At 36.5% G+C, this 24374-nt stretch overlaps 1 protein-coding gene across 1 annotated transcript; it reads right to left on the minus strand.

The window, feature by feature from the left end:
• Positions 1–342: 342 nt before the first annotated feature.
• LOC113129465 (titin) lies at positions 343–23193 on the minus strand. The gene is made up of 49 exons (XM_033325020.1): positions 22812–23193; positions 21825–22031; positions 21657–21740; positions 21466–21570; positions 21221–21376; positions 20867–21010; positions 20609–20752; positions 20365–20508; positions 20077–20226; positions 19851–19970; positions 19642–19761; positions 19355–19402; positions 19242–19268; positions 15441–15584; positions 14233–15182; positions 13432–13623; positions 11325–13038; positions 10470–10565; positions 10002–10097; positions 9644–9685; positions 9311–9376; positions 9049–9096; positions 8913–8960; positions 8766–8807; positions 8401–8442; positions 8230–8277; positions 8052–8120; positions 7931–7978; positions 7793–7837; positions 7664–7705; positions 7505–7573; positions 7317–7364; positions 7183–7233; positions 6972–7016; positions 6507–6545; positions 6362–6394; positions 6231–6272; positions 6081–6143; positions 5839–5883; positions 5692–5733; positions 4780–4827; positions 4497–4538; positions 3870–3917; positions 3723–3764; positions 3257–3301; positions 3055–3096; positions 2919–2960; positions 2808–2843; positions 343–2691 (listed from the first exon to the last, which is right to left on the minus strand). Exons 1-49 carry the CDS (start codon positions 22819–22821, stop codon positions 2606–2608), a joined length of 6099 nt encoding a protein of 2032 aa, XP_033180911.1. The 5' UTR covers positions 22822–23193; the 3' UTR covers positions 343–2605.
• Positions 23194–24374: the final 1181 nt, after the last annotated feature.

The raw sequence follows: 24374 nt of genomic DNA on the forward strand, positions 1-24374 counted from the left end.
GACTGGTGATCTGCCCAGGGTGTACCCTGCCCTCTCACTCCTGGCTACTGTCAGCTGTTAGCTCCATCCACCACAGTGACCCTGAACTGAATTAAACGGTATAGAGAAAGTCAAATATGCCATACATCTGCTTTTTTTTTTTCAACAGAAAGGTACTAAAATCTTATCTTGATAAAGTGAGCATTAAAAAACAAATTCACAAAGATGGATTTTATATTTTGTTAGTCAGTTTGTGATTATAGTGTATTAAATTAGGGCCAATAATTATTGCAAAAGCAAAACTGCCATGTGCTTTCTGTTGGAAATGTCATGGTCACCACTGTTCAAGGACAGACAAGAAGAAACATTTGCCCTGCTACGTTTTAATATTAAATTGCTACTATTCACAATACATGAGAGATAATGTGATTTTAACTGCGGTCAAAAAGCAGTTTCAGTAGTAATGGCTCATGGATAAAACTATGTTTCCATTAAGTATTTACAAAAAGAGTAAATATGAATTATTAGATACCATCAAGTGACGAGTCAGTTGTTGGTATCAAAAACCATGAGTCTCAAGTGTCGTCATTCTCATGATTCCAGTTGGGGGACTTTTTTTTTTTTACAAAAACATTTGCAAGCATAACAAAAATCACACCATGCACATTTCATTCAAGGACTATCAGATAAATATACAATGCTTTCATCACTGAGATAATCAAAAGTGATTGTATTACACATGGTCATCTAGTAAAATTGAGTCTTCAGATACAGTCTGGTTATTGGGATTGAAAAAAATATTTAACTTTTGTCATCATTAATCAAAATGACCAGTGATAGTGGAGCATCGCCATAAAACTCCAGCTGTTACAATACAGTTATGGAGCCTTAGCCCCCTGTGAGTGGTTGGGGGGCTGTATGCACCATTACAGGAGAAATAAGGAACATGTTCCGATTACTTTAGAAAAGATGATAGGTGGATTTACATTTGTGCAGATTTAAGATTAGTTCTACAAGCTGTAATAGTTGTCTTCTATGCAGAAAAGAAAACAAAACGTAAAGAGCCATATATAAACAACAGCTGGTACAAGCTGAGAAGTAATGTACCAGTTTATATCTTAGATCATCTGTGCAAACATTTGACACCATCTGCAACAACGAAGAGCGGTGATCAGACAATGCACAATATAATCAGATGTACATGTTTCAACATTACTTAAGCACAGACTTAACTCCAGCATTTGCACTGTCCGTCATGTTTCAGAGATTTTGATTACTTGATTTGCCTCTGAGATTATGACTAATAACAGTATTCAAAATCAATCTGAAATCTTGTAGCCACTACTGTACATCTCATGTACAGAACAGTCATATAATATAAATCCTGTTTATATTATGCTGCATTTGAGCACACTTATTGTGAGATGATATAAAATCAAATGCATTTATATTACAGTATCTGTAAATACCAACAGCATGAAACAGAAAATTTAACTTTTCAACTTTTTTAAAGTTGATCTGAAAATAGAATTCTTGACTTTTCTTGACTTTGTCTTGTGGAACTGCTCAAAAGGCTTGAAAAATATGTTGAGTTTTCACAGACAGAGTGAAAAGTCAGTGGTGTTTTTGGTCTATCAGGGTGATTACAGAATTCATCTGATACTTGATGCTAGAAGCAGATAAAATATACAAAGATTTAGGCAATGAAATTCTTATTAGCTCCAATATTAAAATGAGGAGCTGGTGCAGATGCCTAAACGGTGCAATTTTAATAAGACTTTAAATGTCAAGATTTCAGGGAGTCATCAGTAAGATTGGGAGCTCTCATATACAGTGTGTGGTCATTCCTTCTGACATTTAACCCAGTCCCAGTGGGAAGAAGATCTGCAAGTTTCAATAGTTTCTGTATAAATATAAAGTAGTATGGAATTATACGCCAACGCTATAAATGCCCGATTGTTGATTAAAGGGCTTTAAAAGCAGGATAAACTGAACAATAAAAATATCTATCATAAACTACCTACAAGGCTGAGCATAAAGAATAATGTACTACACAAACCACTTTTCAAGTAAACGTGGGCTTAGAGGAATTAGACCCTCTGTTAGCCTCGAATTAGTGACAGTTACCATGTTTGTACCCTGTTATATTTATCCTATGTTCCATCATTGTGCCGCAGCACAGAGGGTCAAGAAAATGACATGAGCACATGAGCAGTATATATATATATATATATATACATATAGATATATATATATACATATAGATATATATATGTATATGCGTGTTTGTGTATGTGTGTATTACATATGATGCTTTTCAGGAACTTATTGAATGATCCACAGAAGTTAATAAACTAGATTGTTCCATTAAAAACATTCCCTTGGTATCCACCTTTCAAAAGAACCGAACAGAAAAAAGGAAAGGAATGACACTGGCTGAATGTATTTGGTATGAGAGCTCAACCAAATCTGGAAAAAAAAAAAAAAATCACATAAATCACCCATCATCCTCTGCTGCCCAACAGCAGCAGCTGCATTTCAGCAGCGCACAGCAGGGTGTGATGTGACCTTGTCATTATCAGTTAATCGACTACATTGTAAACCTGAAGACTTGCAGACTGAAGCTTCAAATCTGCAGTGGTGAGAAGGCATAGAACGGAAACTGGGCCTCGTCCTCGTCCACAAAGAAACACTGAAAGTAGGGAAGCTCATCTGTGGAGAAAGGTGCAGCACAGTTCAGTGCAATGTGTTCCTGACTTTTCTCTGGCATTCAGAGAGAAGACTGTGCCTGTGTGATATTCTGGTTATTAGCAGGGAACTTTACCTACCTTCCATAAGAAAGCTGTCCGTTATAGCAGGCTCTGCTGTAAAAACGATAACAGGACACATTAACCATGGAACAACAGTGTTACATGACCTTAAATCACATCTATACCCACCTTTAACTTTCTCTGTGGCATCTTTCTTCTCAACAGCTTTTTCTACAAGAAAAAAAAAAGTAATTTTAAGTCGGGTCAATGAAGCTCCACTAATTTATTTTGAACAAACAATATAATGGCTTGATAAATAACATGCCTTTCTTTGCAGGTGGCTGTATCTCTTTAAGAACTCTGTCTTCTGTCAGTAGCAATAAGTTTAAGAATGGTTATCAGTAACCCTTTCAAACTCTTTAGCCACAATGTTTTATTTTTTAAATCACAGACAGGACATGGAATTTTCATAAAAATGCACACAAACAATATATCTAAATGTTCAAAACAGTGATTGCACACTGTACCTTTAGCTTTTTCATCTTTGGCTGCCTTCTTCACAACCGGTTTTTCTATGAAAATAAAAAAATAAAGGATAAAACTTTTGTACATACAAGTTTACAGAGTGCAGTAACAGGAGTAAACTGTACTTAAAGTACACATTGTATTTACTCTTACTTGAGTATTACCATTTGATGCTGTTTTATACTTCACAACAATCCTGAGGTAAATATTGTACTCTTAAGTTAATGCATCCATTGTCAGGATATAGTTGCATAGCAGCCAGAAGATAAATTTTCTTTTGATACATTTACTAGATTTTGCTTCAAATACTTTTAGTTTAGTGAAGTAACATTCTCAATAGGGGTCTTTTACTTGCTTTACTAATCATATCTTCACAGTGTGGCAGTGCTAGTTTTACTTAAGTAAAAGTTCTGAATACAGCTCTTCCTTCATCCCTACACAGTTAGTTCAGCAGGATGATCAAGATACCTTTCTTTGCAGGTTCTGGTCTTTCTTTAAGAATTCGCTCCTCTGTAAACAATCACAAATTGTCATAATCAGTCAGAAATATAAAGCAGCCTTGTTTTTCACAAATGCAATTTTTCATAAAGTAGACTTTGTGATTTAATTCAGTACCTTTCTGTGGTGCAGCTGGTTTGACCTTTGGTTTTAAAACCTCAGGTTCTGATTCATAAACAGGAAATAAATATAATGACTGCAGCTGATTTAGCACAGCTTCAAAATTGTTAGGAAAAGACATGAAAAAGAATCGAATGGCAAAGCATCTGAAGCATCACATACATCACAAACATTCTTACCACCAGAATCCAAATTTAACAAGACAGTAGAAAATATGAAATATGAAATATGAAAATATAGATTTTGCTGTGTTTTAAAACCATCCATCCATTTTTCTATTCACAGTCTAGTTCAGGGTTGTGGTGGGCTGGACACAAAGAGACAGACACTTATATACACATCTACAGGCAATTTAGAGTCACTAGTTAGCCTAACCCCAGCCTACATATGTTTGGACTGTGGGATCCACATTCAGCTGAAAAAAAATATTGCCAGACTTCAGCAGCAGCAGAATTAGTTTTTATTCTTTCATAGTGTTATGGGAAAAATAGCTGATTCTCTGAGCAATCCCAGAACTACGTTTGCAGTGACCTCCATGTTGTAATCAGATTACATTAGTATCTGATTACTGTACCACTGCTGGTGACATGAAGTACTGCTGCTACTGAAGTGCCACATATGTACCTTTTTTCACTCGGACTGGTTTGGCCTTTTGCCTCAACAGGTCTGTGCCATGAGGGAAAAATGCATTTAATACAATATATACTTCTTTTATTTTTGGAAAAAGGGTTGTATCAAATTCAATACATCATAAAATGTTAGTGAAATAGCCACCATATCCTTCCCATATTTACTGCTGACGCACAAAAAAGAAATGTACATTACCCCTACATTACTTGGCATGATAAATTACTCTAAATAATAGTGCTATGAATAATAAGAATTGATATTGTACAAAGCACTGTACCTTTCTTTACTGCAGCAGTCTTTTCCATTTCTTTAGGAGTCTCCAGTTCTGCAAAATGAAAACTAAGGTCAGAGCAACCAGGACACAGAACCTGACAGCGAATCCCACAATTTGCTCATTGGGCATTAATTCAACCTGCAGCATGAACCACATCTTTACTACCACAAAACCCATTTCTCAAAGCTTAGAGAAGCTTATAGAGCATGAGGCATCTAGAAGAAAGCTGCAATTAGTATTATTCATCCCTGTTGAGTAGAAAATTAGTCCTGATTTATGCGTGTTTTGCAAAAGCAAATCAGAAATCTTCTTTTCCAAGCCTTTTTATACAACACAAAAATACCCAAAGCATCTGGTGATCTTAGGGCATTTGATACTTTTTGGGTGCTGTTTTGCTTTTTTCCAAGCTTTTTAACCCCTCTTAAAATATAAAATGAACATACAATGCTTTCATACCATTAACTTGCTTTCATACCATTAAAATACGAATAAGACCATTGTCTATATTATATCGTCTATGTTGCTTTATCTTAGGTGGAATCTGTCATGCTGCAGAGAAGGTCTTGAAATCTCCACATTTGCTCCGCACATTACTCATACTTTCCTAATGTTTGGTATCTTGATAGCCTTTTCCTCCAGGCCTCAGCTCTTTGTTGTCTGAAGTTTTGGAAGGTTAAGAGGTGAGTTATAAAAGCCTGACAAAATCTCTATATGCAAGTGCTTTGCAGCTCTACCAACTACATCTGTCTAAACAAGCATCCAGTATTTCCAGGCAAAATGCTTGTTTCCCCGCTGAGCAATCCAGTTAAAGCTTTTACTGCACAGTGACCAAACTCTGTGTCACCAGAACAGTTTAATCACAGCCCCACATTGGTTATATAGATTACTGTTTCTACTGATGAGCCACTAATGTACCTTTCTTTACATGAACTGGTTTGGGCTTTTCCTTCAACTTGGCTGGGTCATCAGGAAGAAAACACACTTTATATAAAGCTGCTTACCATATACAGTAATTATTAATACTGATGTCACCAAATGTGACAATGTGAAAATTAAATGTACCTTTTGTCACAGCTGGTGTGACTTTCTTCACTGGTACTTTGATCTCTGAGTAAATAAGAATAGATGCATTTGAAGATACTTAGTAGTAGCTTTGTTATCTAGCTTTCTAATGGTTGCTTCAATAATACTATGGTACATAAGTATCATCTTATTGTAGCCTATATAATTATATAGTATCAATAATGTTTGTAAAGTACAAGCCCAAACAAGTGATCTGCAGGCAGAGGGCAGTGGTAAACTACCTTTCTTCTTCAAAAGTGATTTGACTCTTTCCTTTCTTGTTTCAGCCTCTCTTTTCGAAGGAGCTAATTCAAATGCAACAATAACAACATCAACATTTTTGAGCACAAATGTTTTCCTTGACTTCAGGTTTTTTAGAAGAAATAATTTACCTTTCTTTTCATGAGCTGGTTTAGGCTTTGCCGTTGTAACTTCTGGATAACACAATATGGAAAGGATTTTAATTGCCGTAATAAGGATAGTTAAGTATATGCCAAAATATGTTGGATTACATCTACAATACCTTTTTTGGGAAGAACTGGCTTGACCTCAGCTTCTAGAGAGGAAGAAAAACAGGATTATAATTCTTTCTTTTGATATTTAAATGCTAAAGGTAAGAGCCTATGTTATATTCTATGGAAAACTAGAGACAGAAAACTAATTCACACCTTTCTGTGGGGTTTTTGGTTTTTCTTTCGCTGCTTCTACTGTTAAGTACACAAAGGATATTTTAACAGTAACTATATTTGAAAAGCTGAAAAAATGTCAATGCTTTGCTGTGTAGAAAAACGTGTATCTCCAAAATATCAGATTCAGGAGATGTAGATTAGGTTGTAGATAAAAAAAACAAATCACTAAAATAAATTTGTCAATATACAGCAAAGCATGAAAATGTTCAAGTCAAGTTTAAACTTACAAAAAGACCAAACTGACCCCCCCCCTCCCAGAAGAAATACACCCAGCAATGTCTTGGAAATTATTCAAATGTTGCATGAATTTAGATTTAGATTCAAATAAAGCCCTTCAGGTGCACTGGTGACTTGATTTGAACATGACTGGCCAAAGTGTTTCTATAGCAGAGGCACTAACAATACTACATAAAAGCACTAGAAACACACAGTTCTGTTATATACCTTTCTTCTTTTCAGCAGGTTTTGGCTTTGCCTTGGTAACAGGTACTAGAATAATATAATAAATCAGCCTATTAACTCTAATATACAATATATAGGAAAGTGAGAACCCACTAAGAAACCACTGCACTGTAAAAAAGTGTAATTTAAATATATTAAAACAAAGAGAAACTGTTTAAAAGTCAAAAATATTGCAGACTCCAAAGAAACAAACCTTTTTTGGCAGGCACTGGCTCGGCCTTCTTCTCTCTGAGAACTTCAGCTTCTGAAGTAAAATATGATTCATTGTTAATGAACACATCAGGTCATCTAAACTAAATCTATCAGTAAAATGTTCAATGTCACTACCTTTTTTTGTTCTTGTTGGTTTGACTTTCTCTTTTGGAGTTACAGGCACTAAGACAGAAGATATTACAGCATTATGGGAGAGTGCGTGAAACAGTTTTCATATTCTTAGATATTCAAACATAAATGGATGCTAAGCATTTAATCATAGATGATGTGTGGTAAAAAGCTGTGCACACAAAAAGTCGTACCCTTCTTCAGTGGCACCACCTTCACCTTCTCCTTTGTTAGAGAGACATTTTTGTGTGGTGCTTCTGCCTCTGCAAGAAATAATGTATAAGTATGATTACTGTCAATCAATTGCTTGATAGTTTAAAGATGAAAACAAAAAATAATTAGTGTCCTCTCACCTTTGACTGCTGGGACTGGTTTTGTCCTGAGTGGAGCAGGTACTAGATGAGATGTTAGAGATTTCAGGTTAGATTATAGGATGACTCCTTGGAAGGACGAAGCTCAATACAAGACTTGCTCAGTCTTACCTCTCTTTGTTGGGACAGGTTTGGTCTTCTGTTTTGACACCTCAGCTGCAAAAGAAATCATATCACATGATGTTCTGTCTGCAAAACCAAAACCCCCTCATGTACCTTTTCATCTTTGAAATATTAAAAGTGCTTTGCCTGTCTTTGGAGATACTGCTTTGACTTTTTCTTTTAGCATCTTAACTTCTGAAAAAATAAAACAGATGTATAATTAGTGTAAATTTGCAGCAGGGAAATGACTAAAAAACAAAGAAATTACCTTTCTTCATTGGGATGACTTTGACTCGCTCTTTAACCAGAGAGGCATTCCTGGGAGGGATTTGTTCTACTAATGGAAATTTCAGAATAAAATACACACACAATTTAGAATTACAGTTTAATATATACAGTATTTAGTCTGATATTTTTATGTTCATAAGGACATACACCAATTTTACCTTTTTTCAATATGACAGGTTGGGCCTTTTCCTTTGGAGCAGCAGCCTCTGTAGGTCCAAAAGACCAGGTTTACTCAGGTTTACTCTCAATATAGCCTTTAATTTTTGCTGTTTGACAACCACAACATTACCAGGTAGTTATGGCTTGGAAACTAATAATATATGTGTTACCTTTTTTGGTTGGAACTGCTTTAGCCTTTTCCTTTGGAACTTCTGTGTCAGAAAACATGGCACAAAGTTAGTGTTAGTTTTACATTTTGACGGGCTAATTTTAGTTACTTTACAATTTTACTTTACACTGAAAAAGACATTAAAAACATTTTTTTGGTCATACTGCTCTAACATTCTGTATTACACAAAGAATATGCCATATTGCTGCTTTAAGTTAGTATCTCAATGTTTAATGTATAAAGGCAACATGTAGATTGGCATGAGCTCTATCTATTTTCAAATAGATACATAAACAATAATAAAATGCATCTGTTTTTGAAGGTGATGAAAAACATTCTTTTTGTATTTATTTACAATAAACTTACCCTTCTTTGAAGGAGCACGTTTCGCTTTTGTAACTTCAACATCTAAAAACAAAACAACAAAAAAAACAAAAAACAAACCAACTCAGGATTTGCCATATTTAAAAATGTATATACACAGTGCAAACAACTAACTGTAAATGTCTCTACCTTTCAGCACTGGTGTGACTTTTTTCTTTGGTGCAGAAATGTCAGCTTCTACACAACAACACCACCAATAATGATGATAATGATAATGATGATAATGATGATGATGATGATGATAATAGTTTTAGATCAACCCTACCTTTCCTTGCAGTGATTGGTTTCTTCTTTTCCTTTACTGCATCGATATCTATGAAATGACAGTATAAGTTTTTATGTTAACACAGCTGATCAAACTACTGTACAATGACTTGGCAGTTGTTAATATCTTGATTATCTTATATCTTAATATGAAAATAATATTGGGTAAGATGCTGATCTAAGTATTGCAGTTACATTATGTTTTTTATACATTCTTGTGAGACCAAATGGTTTTGACTGCAGCATCAATGAGTCTGCATTACCTGGTTTTACAGGTTTAGGTTTGATCTTTTGCTTTGGTTCTTTCTCAGGCTCCTTGGTGGTTGCCACTGGAGGAAAATCATAACAAAAAAAGAAAAAATGTACATTTTCTGTGCATATTTTATATTTTATTTTATTATGTGACACTTTTTAAATGTATCACTTGTTTTTTTTTAAACATAAAATGCCTGACAGCAAACAAACACTATGCACATTATTTAAGGTTACCATAATGTTTGAATGGACTAACTAAAGACCCATCAACTAAAAACATAAATATTAACTTGTACTAATGAACTGACAATTGACACAGAAGAATCAAAGGATGCTCATACCTTTCTTTACCAGTTCTGGTTTGGCTTTTACTGCAGGAACCTCTATTATTGGAACACATTAAAAATATGATCAACTATACTCTAGACATTTGGGAACATGCAATCTATCCAAACTGTAATTCTGTTTGAGATGAGGAAAAATAGTGGATTAAAAGACAAATTCAATCTATTCAATTCATGACATTATATTTAAGTCCCAATCCAAACAAAGATTTAATATAAATAATATTAATGCATTAGGAAAAGAGCATGCATTCCTTTGGATTCAATATATTTGAGAGATTTAATGATTCAGTGATGTCCCACACTGGAGTTTTAAGTTGATATATGGTTAAATACTGAGCAGCCTGTTACTTACCTGCCTTTGTAACATTTATATGTTCCCTTTTCAAGACAGGAACTATCTGCTTTTTAACAGCTTTCAGTACTTTTACAGGCATCCTGGGTTCAACAGCTGAAACAAAGAGCAGAAACATAATGCCACAATTTCAGTATCATGCTTTGGCGCAGCCATCAGTAGAATGATCAGAATTGGGAACCATCATCAAGACTGTGTTTGCAGTGCAAACATGTCGTAATGTTTGAAGCTTTGACATTGAATGTACAGAGGTGCTTTGAAGTGGCTTGAAATAAGTGCTCAGATTTTCTGGTTGCAAAAGTAAAAGGTTGCTTTTGTGAGGGCAATGTAAACATGAGTAAGTTTAGACTGGAAAAAAAAACAAATGCTGTGAATATTTGCTCTTTTCTTGAACCCAGCAAACACTACTCAGAGACACTACACAGCAAGTTTTGTTATAGTAACCAATGCTCTTAAATGATCCCTCACCTGCTTTTGTAACATTAAGATGTTCCTTCTTCAGGACAGATGTAACCTCCTTTTTGACTACTTTAATCCTTCTTACAGGTCTTTTGGGTCTAGAATCTGAAATAAAAACAAACAAAAAAAACTCCTTGACCAGTTTGTCATAGATGATAAAGACAAACCACATCCGTCACAGAACAAACAAAACCCATCTGGTTGCCTAGATTTGTGTAGGTTCCTGTTGGGTTTGTCTTTGGTTCTTTCTAGGAGATCCACATGTAAATTCCAAACGATTAACTATTGTATCAGTATTTTTGAAAAACTATACTTTGTATTTATGGCTAAATATCAAATGTTAGCATGAAATTAAATTAAAATAGTTTCATCTGGAGAATGATAACATGTTAACACTGTAATCACCTTATTACTTTCATCCTAAAGGGCCACTGTGTTTTAAGGTGTAATGCGTCAAATCTGTAAAATTTAGTGGCATCTAGTGGTGAGATTGCAGAACGCAACCTTCTGAGCAGACCTCCCACTCCCTCCAGGGTTTTGAGGCATGAAGGAGGGTATGGTGGCCATCACCTTATCTGCTAAATACAATTCCCTGTCTAGAGCCTGTGTTTGGTTTGTCTGCTCTAGGCTACTGTAGATACATGCTGCCTCTGTAAAAGGAGACTTGTAGATATAAAATGTAGATGTAAAAGGCTCATTCACCAAGTGATCACACACTAATGACATGTTTGTGATTATTATATTCCACTTCTGCTTATTGATCAGTCTAAATATTACACATTGAATCTTTAATACAGGCCTGATAAAGCCACATGGGTCAATGTGTAATTGCTGGCATGCTGCATTGCTGGCCTATATGGTCACCTGTCTTCAGGGGTTCTTTGTCTTCTTTGGGAGCCTTCACAGGTTCTTTCTTTTCTTTATGAAGCTTTGCTATTTGCTTTTCTTTAACTTCTTTGGATTCCTTAGATGTTTTAACCACTTCTTTCTCTTCTTTTGAAGGCTTCTTTGGCTCCCTTTCATCTTTTAGGGGCAATATGTCTTTTTTCTCTTCCTTTAGATGTTTTTTGATCTCATGTACTTTAGCTTTTGTGGGCTCTTCCTCTTCTTGAGGAGGCCCCTTCAGTTCTTTTTCCTTCTTTAAAGGCATCTTAGCTTCTTTTTCCTTAATGGAAGGCATTTTCTTCTTCCCTTCCGTTGAAAGGATTTTGTCTTCCACTTTTTTTGAAGGTTTTACTATCTTCTTCTCTTTAGAGGGCTTCTTAACCTCTTCCTCTTTTGTAGGTTTAATTTCTTTCTTCTCCTCTGATGGTTTTCTTTCTTCCTTCTCAGAGAGTTTCTTCACTTCTTTTTCTTTTTTAAGAAGTTCTTTCTTTTCTCTTGCTTTGATGTGAGGTTCCTTAACCTCTTTTTCAGCTTTGGATGGCTTCACCACTTCTATCTTAAGTGGTTTCTTCATTTCTTTTTTTTCCAGTGGAGCTCTCTTTTCTTCCAGTGTTTTGTTCAGTTCTTTCTCTTCTTTAGGTGGTTTCTTTACTTCTCTTTCTTCCCCAAAGGGTTTCTTTACTTCTTTATCTTTGACTGGTTTCTTCACCTCTTTCTCTTCTTTAATTGGTTTCTTGACTTTATCTTTTGTAGGTGACTTCTTCACTTCTTTCTCTTCCTTAAGTGGTTTCTTGACCTCTTTCTCTTCCTTGAGAGGCTTCTTGACTTCTTTTTCTTTAGGAGGCTTCTCAACTTCCTTCTCTTTAGGTGGTTTCTTGACCTCTTTCAGAGGTTTCTTGACTTCTTTCTCTTCTTTCAGAGGTTTCTTGGCTTCTTTCTCTTCTTTAGGTGGTTTCTTGGCTTCTTTATCCTCTTTAGGTGGTTTCTTGGCTTCTTTCTCCTCTTTCAGAGGTTTCTTGACTTCTTTCTCTACTTTAGGTGGTTTCTTGACTTCTTTCTCCTCTTTAGGTGGTGTCTTGACTTCTTTCTCCTCTTTAGGTGGTGTCTTGACTTCTTTCTCCTCTTTAGGTGGTGTCTTGACTTCTTTCTCCTCTTTAGGTGGTGTCTTGACTTCTTTCTCCTCTTTAGGTGGTGTCTTGACTTCTTTCTCCTCTTTAGGTGGTTTCTTGACTTCTTTCTCCTCTTTAGGTGGTTTCTTGACTTCTTTCTCCTCTTTAGGTGGTTTCTTGACCTCTTTCAATTCTTTAGGTGGTTTCTTGACCTCTTTCAATTCTTTAGGTGGTTTCTTGACCTCTTTCTCTTCCTTGAGAGGCTTCTTGACCTCTTTCTCTTCCTTGGGAGGCTTCTTGACCTCTTTCTCTTCCTTGGGAGGCTTCTTGACCTCTTTCTCTTCCTTGGGAGGCTTCTTGACCTCTTTCTCTTCCTTGGGAGGCTTCTTGAACTCTTTCTCTTCCTTGGGAGGCTTCTTGAACTCTTTCTCTTCCTTGAGAGGCTTCTTGACCTCTTTCTCTTCCTTGGGAGGCTTCTTGACCTCTTTCTCTTCTTTAGGCGGTTTCTTGACCTCTTTCTCTTCCTTGAGAGGCTTCTTGACCTCTTTCTCTTCTTTAGGTGATTTCTTGACCTCTTTCTCTTCCTTGAGAGGCTTCTTGACCTCCTTCTCTTCTTTAGGTGGTTTCTTGATTTCTTTCTCTTCCTTGACAGGCTCCTTGACTTCTTTTTCTTCAGGTAATTTCATGACTTCTTTTTCTTTAGGTGGTTTCTTGACTTCTTTCTCTTCCTTGACAGGCTCCTTGACTTCTTTTTCTTCAGGTAATTTCATGACTTCTTTTTCTTTAGGTGGTTTCTTGACTTCTTCCACTTGCATGAGAGGCTTCTTGACTCCTTTTTGTTTAGGTGGTTTCTTGAATTCTTTCTCTTCCTTGAGAGGCTTCTTCACTTCCTTCTCTTCTTTAGGTGGTTTTTTGACTTTTTCCTCTTCTTTAGGTGGTTTCCTGACTTTTTCCTCTTCTTTAGGTGGTTTCCTGACTTCTTTCTCTTCCTTGAGAGGTTTCCTGACTTCTTTCTCTTCCTTGAGAGGCTTCTTGACTTCTTTCTCTTCCTTGAGAGGCTTCTTGACTTCTTTCTCTTCCTTGAGAGGCTTCTTGACTTCTTTCTCTTCCTTGAGAGGCTTCTTGACTTCTTTCTCTTCCTTGAGAGGCTTCTTGACTTCTTTCTCTTCCTTGAGAGGTTTCTTGACTTCTTTTTCTTTAGGTGGTTTCTTGACTTCTTTTTCTTCTTTAGGTGGTTTCTTGACTTCTTTTTCTTCTTTAGGTGGTTTCTTGACTTCTTTTTCTTCTTTAGGTGGTTTCTTGACTTCTTTCTTTTCCTTGAGAGGCTTCTTGACTTCTTCCTCTTCTTTAGGTGGTTTCTTGACTTCTATTTCTTCCTTGAGAGGCTTCATGACTTCTTTTTCTTTAGGTGGTTTCTTCACTTCTTCCTCTTTTTTAGGTGGTTTCTTGACTTCTTTCTCTTCTTTAGGTGGTTTCTTGAATTCTTTCTCTTCCTTGAGAGGCTTCTTGACTTCTTTCTCTTCTTTAGGTGGTTTCTTGACTTCTATTTCTTCCTTGAGAGGCTTCATGACTTCTTTTTCTTTAGGTGGTTTCTTGACTTCTTCCTCTTTTTTAGGTGGTTTCTTGACTTCTTTCTCTTCTTTAGGTGGTTTCTTGAATTCTTTCTCTTCCTTGAGAGGCTTCTTGACTTCTTTCTCTTCTTTAGGTGGTCTCTTGGCCTCTTTCTCTTCTTTAGGTCGTTTCATGACCTCTTTCTCTTCTCTCAGAGGTTTCTTGACTTCTTTCTCTTTTTTCAGAGGTTCCTTGACTTCCTTCTCTTCTTTAGGTGGTTTCTTGACCTCTTTCTCTTCCTTGAGAGGCTTCTTGACCTCTTTCTCTTCTTTAGGTGTTTTCTTGACTTCTTTCTCTTCTTTTAGAGGCTGTTTCGATTCTTTCTTTACTTTAGGTTTCATCACATGCCTCTTTTCTTTAGGAGGTTTAACTTCTTTGAGAGGTTTGATAACTTCCTTCTTTTCCTTAGGTGGTTTCTTGACTCCTTCCTTTTCCTTAGGTGGTTTCTTAACCTCTTTCTCTTCTCTAGGTGGTTTCTTGAACTCCTTCTCTTCTTTAGGTGGTTTCTTGACCTCCTTCTCTTCTTTAAGGGGTTTCTTGACCTCCTTCTCTTCTCTAGGTGGTTTCTTGACCTCCTTCTCTTCTCTAGGTGGTTTCTTGACCTTCTCTTCTTTAGGTGGTTTCTTGACCTCCTTCTCTTCTTTAAGGGGTTTCTTGACCTCCTTCTCTTCTCTAGGTGGTTTCTTGACCTCCTTCTCTTCTCTAGGTGGTTTCTTGACCTCTTTCTCTTCTTTAAGGGGTTTCTTGACTTCTTTCTTTTCTTTAAGGGGTTTCTTGACTTCCTTCTCTTCTTTAGGAGGTTTCTTGACTTCTTTCTTTTCTTTAAGAGGTTTCTTGACTTCCTTCTCTTCTTTAGGTGGTTTTTTGACTTCTTTCTTTACTTTAGGTTTCTTGACTTCCTTCTCTTCTTTAGGTGGTTTCTTGACTTCTTTCTTTTCTTTAGCAGGTTTCTTGACTTCCCTCTCTTCTTTAGGTGGTTTCTTGACTTCTTTCTTCTCTTTAGCAGGTTTCTTGACTTCCCTCTCTTCTTTAGGTGGTTTTTTGACTTCTTTCTCTTCTTTAGGTGGTTTCTTGACTTCTTTCTCTTCTTTAGGAAGTTCCTTCACTGGCTCTTCTTCTAAAGGCAATTGTGAAAATGTCACTTTTTCATGTACTAAAAGATGTCCTTAACAGACAAGGTGGTGTCTTAGTGTACAAGTGGGCAAGTTGCTAAAACTGAAACACATTTGTGTTTCAAAACATGCACAGTGGTGCACATCTTTTTTTCCATTTTGACCACTGTAGAGCAGAAATCAACAAATAAGCAAAAAACAGTATTTTCCACATTAATTTTAACTTCCATGAGCATTACTTTGATTTCATTATGTGTGATTACCTTTGAGTTTTTCTAGTTTCTTCTCAGGGGGTTTGGCCGCAGGTTTAACATCCTCCTTTTCTTCTTTTATTTTTATTTCTACAGTTTCCTCAACCATTGTTTCCTTCTCTTTTTTCACCTTTTCAATTTCTGCAGTTTTTAGTTCTATAAGCAGTAATAAATTTTGAGGAGAACAAAAACATAAAGCATAAAACACAAAATATTAGAACATCAGAAACAAAGAGTATTGTTTTTACCTTTAATAATAGAACCTTTAAATTATTTTATTGCATGTATTTCCTAGTCCCTTTGAGAACTAAAGTACAATTTAGCACAGAAATTTGTAAAAATATCCCCTATGTAAAAGTGCAATGTTGACCAGTCCTCAGACTTGTAATATCATCATCATAGCAAACAACCATGCTTGCGTAAGCACTATAAGCACTACAGCACTATAACACTATAACCAAAAACACACCACAAGGCAGATATCGTCACATTGTTAAAAAAACTAGACTTTTGACTTTTGAGCTAGAGTCCAGTAATCTACAATAAAAAAACAATACATAGTGACAGGACACAATTTTGGAGCCAAACTCTTACTGCTCAATTTAACTAGTTTAAGCTGTTTCGCCCACTACTTTTAAGTTTGAATAAGCTGGGCTAAACCTACCCTGTGTGTTAAAATAGTCAAATTCACAAAATACAGTGTTAAAAATACATTCAAGTGAAATTATGAAATGTGTCATATAACTTGCTGAACAAATATCTGTTAGGCCCTATGAGCTCAGTTATAACTGATCAAAAGCATTAAGTCCTCTGTTATAAGAACATCTAAACATGATCTTCACAATGTCATTCCACATTACATGTATCATTAATTAACACAGTCAGCATTCAGAAACACCAGCAGCTAATTAAAAATGATGACAAATATGTGATGATAATGGTAAGAATTCTGTACCTTTGTCATATTGGTGGAGCTGCTCTTCTTCTTTGGATCCAACACTGCTGAACCTCTCAGAGGGAATATGTTTAGGTTCAACTTTCTGACTCTCACTGTTGTTGTTGTTTTCATCATGATCATCATCAATGTCAGAATATTTATATTTATTTAGAGTTGGTGAAGTGCTCAGCTCTTCATTATCCACATCAGATTCAGGGGCCGCACTATCATCAAGATTTTCAGTTAATAAAATTTCAAGATGTTGGACTGATGGGCTCTTTTTGTCATCATTCACCTCAGTCTCCATTTCATCCTGTTTTGCTCCTTCCTCCTCTAGTTCCTCACGGACCTCTAAGGTTAAAGCTTCATCAATCTTCTCCTTTTCTTCTTCTTTTACTAGATCTTTTGTTGTGGTCCCCTCCTCATCCTCATTTTTTACTAAATCCTTTTCAGTTGAGGTGTCTTCCTCCTCTTCACCTTCTACAAAATCTTTTTCAATTTTGGTGTCATCATCCTCATCTTCAGTTGTGGTGTCTCCCTCCTCTTCGTCTTCTACAAAATCTGTTTCAATTTTGATGTCATCATCATCTTCAGTTGTGGTGTCTCCCTCCTCTTTGTCTTCTACAAAATCTTTTTCAATTTTGGCGACATCATCCTCATCTTCAGTTGTGGTGTCTCCCTCCTCTTTGTCTTCTACAAATTCTTTTTCAATTTTGGCGACATCATCCTCATCTTCAGTTGTGGTGTCTTCCTCCTCTTCATCTTCTACAAAATCTTTTTCAAGTTTGGTGTCCTCATCTTCCTCCTCTACCAAATATTCTTCAGTTTTGATCTCCTCCTCTTCTACCAAGTCTTCTTCAGTTTTATTTTCCTCCACATCATCTTTTAAAAAGTATTCAAATTTCATCTCCTCATTTTCTACCAAATGGTCTGCTTTGGTTTCCAGGTCTTCTTCCTCCTCTACAAAATCTTCTGTTTTTGTTTCCTTCTTCTCTTCTACCAAATATTTTGTTTTGATCTCTTCATTTTCTACCAAACTGTCTGCTTTGGTTACCAGATCTTCTTTTTCTTCTATAAAATCATCTGTTTTTGTTTCCTCCTCATCCTTTTCTAACAAAGCTTTAGTTTTGGGCTCCTCCTCTGCGTGTTCCTCTTCTACTAAATCTTTAGTTTTGATCTCCTCCTCCTCTTCCTCTATATCTTCTACCAAATGTTCTCCAATTTTAGTCTCCACATCCTGATCTTCTACCAAATCATCAGTTTTGGTTTCTGGCATCACTTCTTCTGAAAAATCCTTTTCAGGTTTGATCTCCTCCTCATCTGCCAAAGTTTCTAGAGTTTGGGTCTCTTCCTCATTCTCCTCTTCTAACAAATTTTCAGATTTGATCCTGTCTCCCTCTATATATCCTGTAATTATGGTCTCCTCCTCCTCATCTTTTACCAAATTGTTCATGTTGGTTTCCAGTTCCTGCTCCTCTTCTACCAAAGGTTCTTTAATTTTGGCCTCTTCATTTTCTACCCCCTCTTCATTTGTTCTCGTCTCTTCCTCCTCTTCTTCTTTGACATGTGTCTTGATGTCTGTCTCTTCTTGTTTTTCTTCATCTTCATTTGTTTTGTATTCCTCCTCCCTTTCTTCCTCTTCTACTTTAATTCCCTCTGCTGGCTCCTCTTCCTTGTTAGAATCAAACTCTTCTGGCTCTTCCTCTTGCTCCTCCGTGCTGTCATCAAGAACTCTCTCATCTTCCAGCGATGGTTCGTGTTCTGTTCCTTTAAGGTCGGCATGTTTCACTAGTGATGTGATAGTAACAAATTTAGTGCCAGTGTCTGTTACCAATATTGTATCTGACTAATGAAGGTGACTATTAGAAAACCCATGTGAATACCATCATATGCCTCTGCCTCTTTGTCAATTGCTTCATCAGCAGCTTCCGTGGAAACGTCAGCCTTGTCCTCCTCCTGAACCTTTGACTCTTTATTTAATCCAGCAGCAGCTTCATCTTTGGCAGCTTGCATAATTTCTGTAACTAGATCATCAACCCTTGTCATCTCTGATCGTCGGCACTTCTAATGGAAACGCTAGTCCAAACGTGTGTATGGTACAGAAGGAATTTGATGGGGTGAAATGGCAACAATGACATTGACCATTCATAACACTAATTAGTATAGACCACATGCTGCAGTTAGTGATTTTCCCTGTATGATCATTGATTTTGTTGAAATTAAACATGAAAACAAAATGACACCATCCAAAACAGATATAGTCAATAACACTGAGGCTTCTAACTTTTAAGCTGTGATTCCATGCACAGGTAAAATTAAATATCCCACATGACATTTCACATCCACACATCATTCAAACAACCTAGATACAAGTAAATTACAGGTGTTTAGAAACACAGATGGCATTCAATCAGTTACAATGCTAGAGAGGGCAACTCCAAGAGACATCTTCATATGACATTTATTCATGCTCAATATTTCAGACATTTTTTTAACAAATGATGCAAGACATGGAACAAAAACAACTTCATGGCAAGATACATTTGAAAAAAAGTTATACAAAATGTTGACTTTAAAGTGTAACAAAGAGATGCAGTCCCCAAGCCCACAGACACATTAATTTTAACATAATTACACAGACATTATGATGCATATTTGTTCATGCAGTAAGACTAAGTTTCACAGTATTCAGGGTTTACTTGAAGCAGACTTAAACCATTCATGGTCACAGTGATGGTGACAAATTCAGTATATGTACATGCATGATAGGTTGCAATTCAATAGTCTATGCAGACTAGTTGCCAGCAGCAAACATTGCACATGTCAAACAGGAACTTCATAGAGTATTTCTGCAAAATGTGGTTGTGTGTTCTTACCTTTGTCAAAAGGTGGCAGAAATTCACCTGTGTTTCAAAGAAGATATGGTAACAATAAAAAAAATATTGATTGTGACCGCAAACAAAGAAAAAAAAAAAAAGTCTGTTTTTACCTTTTCTTCTAACCAAATTAATGTCAGGAAGGGAAGCTGCAGTTTCATCTAAAAAAAAAAAAGAAAAAAAGAAACACATTTTAATCCAGTGTGGAATAATCGCTGGTGGTAATTGATTATAAGAATAATACGCAAGTTAGAGGCTGAATTGTAATTGAAAAGTAAAACCTTTTTCAGTTACTACACTTATCACTTATAATTGGTGTTTCAACAGGTTCACCTAGAACAAGAGAAGTACAATAAATCAAAAAGCAATTTAAAAGCTAAATGTAATAAGCATTCAGTACCTTTATCACCAAAAAGCATGCTTGACATGTATGCTAAAATCAAATCTTTCTGGTCTGTGAACTCCAACACAGCATCTTCAATAACTTTCATGGGATTAATGGACACTTCAGGTATGATCCCTGAAAAATAAAAACATCACACAGTAAGCTCTTCACAATATTTTTGTTACTGCAGTGATTTTACTATATGTCGTCATGCTTGAACAAACCTTGTTCACCAGTCAGCGCTGTTGAGACGTAGCTTACGAGCATGTCTATCTGCTCTGTGGTGGTTTCTGCTGTTCTCTTTAGAACTGACATGGGGCTGAATCCCACAGCATGCTGGATATCTGTGTACCAGAGAACACAAAACATTCAGGCTCATGAAATTTGTCACTTCTGTACTTTAGCACAATCAAAGGTAACAAAGGTTAAAAACCATAGCAGACACTGTACCTTTTAATGTGCCCAGTATTACATCCAAGACCGAACAAAGGACACCCTTAACGTATCCTGCTATTCCACTCACAAAGTCATTTACAGCGCTGAAGACATTTCTGCCGATAATCACAGGGTCAATGAAGCTAACATCAATGTCAGCAGCTCCTGAAAAGAACAACACACATTCACTGAGTTACCGCATCAAGAAAGTCAATATTTTTAGCTGACAAGTTTACATTTTAGCAACCTGTTACTGGTGTGTAACACACATAACAAACAAAAAACAAAATACAGAACAGGTACCTTTTGTCATATCCAGTACACTGTCATACATAGCACAGAGCACATCTTGGATGTAGCCCACTATTCCACTCACAGTGTTATTAATAACACTAAAGACATTTCTGCCAGTAACCACAGGGTCCATGAAGCTAATATCAGTGGTTCCTGACAAACATGAATACAAAACAAAGGACAGGTGTGTCAAAGCAACATCGTACACCAAGACATAAAGAGGTTATAGACATTTGTTAAAATGAGTAAATACCTTTCACTACATCCAGAATAGTGTCCAACATGGCACAGAACACATCTTGGATGTAGCCCACTATTCCATTTACAGTGTTATTAGTGACACTAAAGACATTCCTGCCAATAGCCACGGGGTCCATGAAGCTAATATCTGTGGTTCCTGACAAAAACAAATACAAAACAAAGATATACAAAACACAGGTAAATAAAAACAAGACTGAACTCTGTTAAAAAGTCATTTCATAGACAGATGTTAAACAAGAAGACTAAATACCTTTTACTACATTCAGAATATTGTCCAAAATGGCACAAAGCACATCCTGGATGTAGTCCACCACTCCACACATGGACTCATTAATAACACTGAAGACACCTCTGCCTATGACCACAGGGTCAATGTAGCTAAGGTAATTTTTTCCTGAGAGAAACACAGACATTTTGATCCATATGAAACCATTAATGCCTCAACCAGAACATCGAAAGCCAGGAATTATCACAGTTTTAGTTCAATTAATCAAAAGATTAGTCTTTCTTATCAAGACATGCTCAGATAATTCACATAATTTTAGGTTGAACAGGGAAGGTTAATAACATTTTTATCAAAAGTAGATGTAAAGTATAATAATACCTTTATTTAGATCCAATACAGTACCAAGTACAGTGTCGACAACAGCACAGAGTCCATCACTGAAGGAGCCCAGCATGCCACACATGAATTCATTAGTTGAATGGAAAGCTCGTCTACCAATGACCACAGGGTCAACATAGCTGAGGTAGAAGTTTCCTGTGGTTGGGGGGGGGAGACATGATTACACTGGAAGTATACTAAAATGTAGGCACATTATTTCCTGGTTGAAAATTGTGTTTTCATACCATCCTCATCTGAAAAATATTGGACAAATTCATCTTTTACTTCTGTTATTTCCTCCGCTGCATAAGTAGCAGCAGACATGGGGTCACTTAAGTCAGGTGAACATTCTGGAGACAAAGAAAATGGCATGTATAACAGCACTTACCACTAAATAGAAATAATGTATGTCATGCATGGTATTTCTCTTCTGTACCTTGAAACTTATTGAGCAGACTGGATACTTCATCAACAGCATCATTTACAGCTTGAACGGGGTTCGTGACGATTTGCTGAATGTCTAAGAACAAACATGGATAAATCAGGATAAACAGATCTGACCACTAAGATGAAAAAGAAAGATTTTGAGGTATTTGTGACTAACCAGGGACTGCTTTATATTCCACAAAGTCAAACATCACCACTCCCACGACCACCCAGGACAGCAGAGCCACCAGTGCAATCAGCAGCTCCACAGACACCTTTAGCTTCCTGAGGAGCCCCAGACCTTTGGACTTGAGAGAGCTTGTCTGTGGTGCTGCTGCTGCTCCATGAGGCCCAGTGGCTGCAGAGGAGGAGGCAGATTTGGCTCCTGTGAGTGAAAACAAAAGTACTCAACATTCTGCTTTGGTCAAACTAAACCTTATATATCCTTAAACAAGAAAAAATTCTTTGAAAACTTAAACTGAGACTACAGGGCTGATAACGCTCAAAGTAGGTGTTAAATAACTCAACATATTTAAATGGTATAGACAAAAAATAATGGGATCATCGATTTATTTAAATTAAGGCCCAGAGTCATCCAGACATTCATAGTTCACCGCAAAGACCCAAAACATGACTATTTTTTTCCTGCCTCTCAGGTTTATCTTGTGACCCTTTAGATGTATCCAAACCCTATGTTGGGAACCACTGGGATAAATCACCTATCTATATATAAAACTGTTAATGCCACCTCTAACTGAATTACATACTCATTGTTAAATTGGTCTTGCCAAATCTATTAATTTCATATATATATAATAATCACTGCAGAACCAGTACTCTGTGCTATAAGTACAATCTGAAATTTTTGGTACTTTTACTTAAGGAAAGAATCTGAGTACTTCTAGAAACCCGGAGGTCAGTCCCAGCACCACTCATATCTGTCATGTCACAGGAGAGTAATGCTAATACTCTGGCTACATGATATCCTGTATTTATAGCAACCAGCTCTCAACACATTTTGCTAACAGGACACAACCTTTGAAAACACTGCATAACATATTTTTACATTGCATACATTATTGAGGATTTCTGTGAGCTACTGAAAACAATTAAGTGCTGTTATTTTCCCCAAATTTGAGGGCTGATATAGGTGCAATTGTCCTACCTTCAACCATGGTGATATGGATTACAGGTATAATCCTTTGAGTTAGGGGTAAAGTCACCTCATGTAGAACTGGCTGGAAAGATCACCGCTTCAACACAAATCCAATCCACACACACAAAAAAAATTAATGTTTGTAGTAAATTATTCCATTTTCACTTGGTGATCACAGTCATGTGTCCAGATCCATGTAATCCACAGGTTGACCTCCTCCAAGATAAAAATTAAAGAAAGAGGAAAATCAAATACAAGTTTCCAAGTGTGGGGGAATTTTGAGCTGCCAGTGTGGCAGCATTGCTGAGGGGGGTCTGGGGACAGTGGGGCAACAGAAAGCGACACAGGGGAAGGAAGAGCCAAGCTAAGCACAGGGCTGGGGTAGGGTGAGAGGAAACAGACAGATTATCCCTCCCCATGTTATTGGTACCACACATGGGTATAGGTCAGAGCAAAGCACAGGGTGGATTTCAAGGTAACACTATCTCCCAGAAAGTCTGGGTTATTCTTAGCTGGAGCTGCACACACCAGTTGCTCTGACAGGCCTTTTTTGGCAGTTGAAGGGGTGTGTGTGAATAAAGGCAGTTTACTGAATTGAGACCCCTGTTGGTGAGGTGCTATTATCTGTTCATTAAACCAAAACAAAATCAAGTACCCAATATAAGGAATGAGCAACATGTGCCACTCATCCTCAAAGAGTCATCGATAACCAACTGAAATACAAACTACTAATTACACATTCATTACTCTAATTATTTCACTATTTAAATGACTGCAAACTTATTGACAATTGCACATTAATTGCAGGAAAAGAATAATTTAAAGAAAATTGCAACTAAAGTTTAAAATTTTAATATAATTACATGGTAAGTTAGTGTGAAAATCAGAAATAAGGCAAATGAGAATTGACATTGTCCCTGACTGTTTCTTGGCACATGAGGAAAACTGCCAGAGTTGAGTGAATATACATACACACTGTTGGGAGAGCGGGAGAGTTTGGAGCAGGGGTTTGTGAGGGCAAATAAGGCTCAGCCATAGAGTTTATTAATGAGTAGTTCAATGGACAATGGCAATCACACACACATTTGAACATATCATCTTAATGCCAGTAACATCAATCTTACCATGGGATGATACCATTTTGAAAGTCTTTATATGTATTGTGATATTCAATCCTAAAACCTTTATTTGACGTTTAGAAATCAAGGGCCTGAATTTGAACAGTGAAACAAAGCTTAAAAATTCACTTAGGTTTCATCAACCAGAAATTCTCTTGTGGAGAAATTAGACCTGCAAGTCAGGGACAGATGGGAGCCAAAGAGAAACTTCTCAACTTAAATTACATGTTTATTAATAAGCTCACTCTAAACAAACATTACCTCATGCAATGACAGAAGAACCACAACTTTACCAGGCCACATGTAAAAGTGAGATTTATAATCTTTGACACATTTTGTTTGAGCAGGCTGTCAAAACAAAATTACTAAAACTATTAAGGCATTTTACTGAACATGGAATATAAGGATGAACATTTCATTTCTGATTTATTCCTGAAGTTGTCAATTAAAACAC

Source organism: Mastacembelus armatus, chromosome 22, assembly GCF_900324485.2.
Source record: "Mastacembelus armatus chromosome 22, fMasArm1.2, whole genome shotgun sequence".
Taxonomy (NCBI): Eukaryota; Metazoa; Chordata; class Actinopteri; order Synbranchiformes; family Mastacembelidae; genus Mastacembelus; species Mastacembelus armatus.

Excerpts from the sequence above, each read along its gene's own strand:
- LOC113129465 (XM_033325020.1), bottom strand. Across the intron at positions 19,762-19,850 it reads AGCGCTGACTGGTGAACAAG|GGATCATACCTGAAGTGTCC; the intron begins GTTTGTTCAAGC and ends TTTATTTTTCAG. Across the intron at positions 15,183-15,440 it reads GAAACTAGAAAAACTCAAAG|AAGAAGAGCCAGTGAAGGAA; the intron begins GTAATCACACAT and ends AATTGCCTTTAG.